General features: G+C 48.7%; 2 protein-coding genes across 2 annotated transcripts; one reads left to right on the top strand and one right to left on the bottom strand.

Annotated features, from left to right (window-relative positions):
• Positions 1-779: 779 nt before the first annotated feature.
• On the top strand, positions 780-2279 carry F4813DRAFT_393934 (GNS1/SUR4 family-domain-containing protein; the record flags this gene model as incomplete). The annotated part of the gene is made up of 2 exons (XM_049247498.1): positions 780-1529; positions 1584-2279. 2 exons carry the CDS (start codon positions 780-782, stop codon positions 2277-2279), a joined length of 1446 nt encoding a protein of 481 aa, XP_049095107.1.
• Positions 2280-2957: 678 nt separating this feature from the next.
• F4813DRAFT_400274 (uncharacterized protein) lies at positions 2958-4579 on the bottom strand (the record flags this gene model as incomplete). Its single annotated transcript, XM_049248251.1, has 3 exons — positions 2958-3875; positions 4069-4358; positions 4527-4579. 3 exons carry the CDS (start codon positions 4577-4579, stop codon positions 3043-3045), a joined length of 1176 nt encoding a protein of 391 aa, XP_049095106.1. The 3' UTR covers positions 2958-3042.
• Positions 4580-5237: the final 658 nt, after the last annotated feature.

Raw genomic sequence — 5237 nt, 5'->3', positions numbered from 1 at the left:
TGATGTATGGGCAAATACAGGATAGTTATAGGTATGTAAGTAATGTCTACCCGATACGATATGTATGTACCTAACTTACCTAGGTTAGGTACTTTCACAGGTATCTGTTAGCGCCAGAGTACATACCTAATGTACCTAATGTATAGAAGCCAGTTCGAAAATTCCACCACCCGAAAACAGTGCTTATACCCGATTCGGCAGGGGCGAGTTAAAGAGACCAATGAAAATCAAGGAAAGCCTTACCAGATACCAGACTCTTCAACTGTTGAGCTTTTTCTGGCTTCGTGGTACTTGAGCGACGACAGATATCGTGACCGCGCCGTCATTCCCCCTGTCCCAACCCAGCTTTAGCGCACCCAGAAATCAATTGTACCGCGGTCCAGCCTGCAGGAACCTTGCCGCATTGCATTCCTCAATTTTTAAATTTTTTTTTCCCTTGTGGTAAATTTACACAGGCGGTTTATATATTTGATAACGTCGAAAAAAGGAGCCAACCCCCTCCTACATATGTCTTTTTAATCTTTTTAAGCGTGACCTTTTATTTATTTGTGACTCCTAGTAAGGCCCATATTGCAATTTTTTTTCTTTCTTGCTCAATGCATTCATAGACAACTCTCGACTTACACCTCGGCCTGTCTTGTAGATATAAGTGTACATATCGCAACCTGTCGCGTGCGTATTCTACATCTTCCTGAATCCATCCGTTATCCAGCACATATAATTCTAGTTGCCGGAGTTTCAAAGACTCTTCTTTCCGATCTGGGATACAAATATCGAGAATGGCTACACCAATCGTCCTCCTCTCGCCTCCAGCGGCCACCCTTTTCCAGTTCCCGCCTCACTCAGAGCCCCATGCTATTCCTCCTCCGAGCTTTAACGCACCTTTCCGGATACCAGACAATTTATACGTCAACGCCTTGGACCCAAAAGTGCCTATTACCATCGCCGCCATCTACGCGGTCACCGCTAAGGCGCTTAATGCATACAACAGGTCAACCGGCAAGAAGCCATGGGCTATCAGCAAGACGAAGACATTCCACTTCCTAGTTGTTCTCCATAACGTCTTCCTTGCTGTATATTCGGCATGGACCTGGTTAGGCATGTTGAATACCTTCCGGAACTCGATCGTGAGCCCGGCCGGACCCAATGGCTGGGCCGGTACTGTTGACAGTATCTGCAAGATCCACGGAACTGCTGGTCTGGAAAATGGTATCAGTTACAACCAGGCTCGAGGACTCTGGGAGCCATCGTTAGGTGCCGGTGCTACAAACACTATGTATTCTCCCAGCCCTGATGACAGGGGCCGAATTTGGAACGAAGGGTTGGCATTCTACGGTTGGATCTTTTACATCAGCAAGTTCTACGAGGTTATTGATACCCTGATTATCCTCGCCAAGGGCAAATACAGCTCGACACTCCAGACCTACCACCACGCCGGTGCTATGATGGCCATGTGGGCTGGTATGCGCTATATGTCGACACCCATCTGGATCTTTGTCTTCTTCAACTCGGCTATCCATGCTCTCATGGTAAGTTATCGTCTCTAAGTCTAATTATATCTTCACCTGCTAACATCGAGGAAGTACACCTACTTTACCGTGACAGCTTTCAACGTCCGCGTGCCTCAGGTAGTCAAGCGCACACTTACCTCGCTCCAGATCTCACAGTTCATCATTGGTGCCTCCGTTGCCATTGTCCATTCGTTCATGTCGTACTTGGTCCCGGTTCAGGTCGAGGTTGCTACTGCTGAAGCTACTGCCGCGGCATTGAGCATCTCCGCCTCCACAAGCGCGACCCCCAGCGCCGCTAGCTTTGTTAACGGTCTCAAGAAAACACTTTTCGGCGCTGCCGAAGCTGCGGGTGCTGCCGCCGTGGTGTCCTCGTCCGAAGCTAATTCCACGCACCAGGGTGCCAATTACGTAACTCAGTATCAAAAGGTTGACTGTATTACAACAAGCGGTGCAACCTTCGCGATTTGGCTTAACGTTATCTACCTCGCACCTTTAACTTACCTGTTCGTGTCGTTCTTCATCACGAGCTACCTGCGCCGTAGCAAGGCTGAGGTCGTCCGTGCTAAGAGCAACCCGGACCGCCGCCTAAGCAATGTCATGTTAGCAGAGAAGGCTAGCTGGGATGCTGCAAAGGGCCTTGAGCGCGAGGTATATGGAGAGAGTAATGAGGGCGCTATCATCGAAGACAGCGACGATTCAACCATTAACGATAACCTTCACCCGTCATCCGCTGCTCGAGCCAACGGAGTCAAGTCCAAGGCTAGGTAACGGAAAATCTAAAGGCAAGAAGTTCTTGAAAAAAGATCATACATCAACCCTACCAAGGGAAGGAATTAATGAGGCGGACAGCCCCAAGGTGAACATCAACGAATAAATTTGTGGCAGCTAAACTGCAACACTACTGCAGCATTATTACATCCGCGATGTATTAGACCAGCCACCGGAGTTTGGGGATGGGGGGAAAATAGGAACTACGAAAAAACACTTTTGCATACAAGGGTACGCGACGGTCATGAGACCAAGCCCAGAGCAAAGTTTAACTCAGTAATGATAAAAGGTCATCAAAGGGTCATCAAAGTTAGTTAAATATGTACATATATAAAGCTAACCTCCAATGTTAAATGAGTAATGTATATAATACAAAATGTTTTCAATGAATGAGCCCTTGCTTAACGTTATGATTGGTGCTTTTTGAGGAATTAAATACTACGAATGAGGAGAGAATGTGCCACGGTTTGTCTCTTGTTAAGTTACCTTGGTTTCTGGGTCAAAGTACAGAGCAGACGGCAATATACTTATAATAATACTCTAGCAACTCTCCAGAGACTTGCTAGTGGTAATACGGTGTTACATAAAATATAACTAACACCATGCTTCTCTCCTAACCCCTATATCCTTCAACTCCCGCACCCAAGGCGTGTACGCACGTCGTATAGGTTAAGACTCATCCATGATTACTCCCTCCGATCAGCAGCCATAAGTCCCATGACCCTATCGAGCAATAGCATCAGCACGAGCGTGTTTCGCCCGCTCAGCCTTGTAGTCCTCGACTTGCTCGCCAACGGCACGAGCCCACTGCCGCAGCTCCGCGGCGCGTCCCTCGTCTCCCGGCGGGAACCGCTCGTACAGTTCCCGCTGGAACGCCAGGTCTGCGGTCGGCCAGGCCGCGGCGCGTCGCTTCGGCCATCTGCGCGATGGCGTCTTCGGGTGTTTTCGGCGCTGCGGGGCCTGGCTTGGGTGGTTTGGCTTGTGGGGTGTTGCTTTGCTCGGCACGTCGATGTGTGAAGCTGAATTGTGGGCGTGGTGTGGGGGTAGAAGGCGTGGTTGAGGTTGACCCGCGTTGGTGTCGGATAGTAAGATTCGAAGATCTGTGTCCATGCCACTTCGGAACATGAGGTTCGGCAGCTACACTGCGAGAGCGGATGTCTCCATCTTCGTCATTTAGTTTATCGTCCCGAAATGCAGGTTTCACGCTGCCAGCCACGGTCTCCTTGCCCTTGCCTTTGTACGTGGTCCAACCTTCGTCAGTGCCGGTCGCATGTTTGCCTACACATTCCTCGTAGAGCTTCACCTGTTCGTTCACAGAGAGACAAAAATTGCGGATGCTGTTTTGGGTGTAGTTACCCAAAGCAAAGAGGAGAGGACACGTTGTCCCAGTTCTGGCTACATCCAGAGCCCAGTAGCAGAGGAAGTCATATGCTTCCCATAATTTATTGACGCCGTAAAGACGCTTCTTGGAGTCGCGAATCCAGTTCTCCATGGTGGTATCCAAAACGGGCTTGAGCCAGGCCTGCTTAGGCGATGGGTCAACTTCAATGCAGACGTGAAGTCTCCTCTCTAAGGCATACTTATGAGTCGCCCGGCCTAGTGTTCCATGGAGTTAGTAGTATTCCTTTTCCCCTATATGATGGGTTATACGATGTTATTGTATACTCAGGACTTTAAAAGGGGACACAAACCGTGGAAGTATCAAGCAAAGGAAAATATACAGCGGCGAGATCTTGTAGAAAGTAGAAATATTATAAGACCAAAATCACCTTGCAAGAAATATACATACCAGCATGTTTCTCCTCGTCGAAGTCCTCGGGAAGCGGGACGGCCCAGGCAGGAAGACCTTCAAAGGCTTTCAAGTCATAGCCCAAGTACTCCGACTCGAAGATATTCTCAACGAAAGCAGACACAGCTTCTCCAGATTGAGCCCAGATTTGACCAAGCGTTCGGATCATTCGTCCGTTCGCTGCGTAGCCGGCCAAAGGAGCGATGACAGCGCCGGCGCTCCTCTGTTCCTCATCGCTCGTGGTCTTACGAGCCTCTATTACCGGATAGTTGGTAGATTCTGGGCCGTCGCTAATCAAGTATATATTTAGTAGTTTGAAAACGGAGAGACGAGCTTCAATAAGAAGACACGAGGAAGGCAATTAGGATGTCCGCGGCATAGAGAGGTGGGGGATAAGGGTAGATTAATGCTTATATAGATACCTAAGGTATAATATAGGAGTAAAGGAATGCACTTACTCAGCATCAAGCAATGAAAAGGGGTTGTTGCTATGGAACATCATCTGGCTCATGTTGTTGTTTAGAGGAAAGGCTAGAAGGGACGCCCTGGGAAATCGTTAATTCTGAGAGAAAGAGGTATGTTATATACTGTTATATTTAGTGTCTAGACTGGTGCTTAAAGTACGAACATAGAACACGGGTGGTGTTTGCTTAGAAGGCAAGAGGAATATCCGTGAAGAAAATGGTGGCAAAAGGAGTGATTTGGGCAACATATAGGAAAATGAAGTATGAGTAGAATGAGGTATTCAGAGTTTGTATGAAGCAATACATCACCCTTCTGGTATACTCAGGGAAATAACCAAATGGAGTGAATGGTATTGTAAGGCTCCGGGTTGCATGCCTTTGGGATTCCCAAGGTAGAACCACAACTACCAAGGCAGTTATCATGGTATGATTAGACTCTACGTTGGATTCATCCAGCCAAGATCAAGATATAGTCATCAATAATACGACCAGCTTATTACCTAACACTCCTGATTTCCTTTCACTAGACTCTTGCATCATAGTTGCATGCTCCGTAAAGTACTATTTACTATGAAATATTGCGTGTTTCTTCACAAACACGATCGAAAATGGGGCGGGGGGGGGGGGGGGGGGGGGGGGGGGGGGGGGGGGGGGGGGGGGGGGGGGGGGGGGGGGGGGGGGGGGGGGGGGGGGGGGGGGGGGGGG

Source organism: Daldinia decipiens, assembly GCF_022478715.1.
Source record: "Daldinia decipiens strain CBS 113046 unplaced genomic scaffold F4813scaffold_52, whole genome shotgun sequence".
NCBI lineage: Eukaryota > Fungi > Ascomycota > Sordariomycetes > Xylariales > Hypoxylaceae > Daldinia > Daldinia decipiens.
Note: the sequence above shows the minus strand (reverse complement) of the source record. Positions and strands in the feature narration are given on the sequence as shown.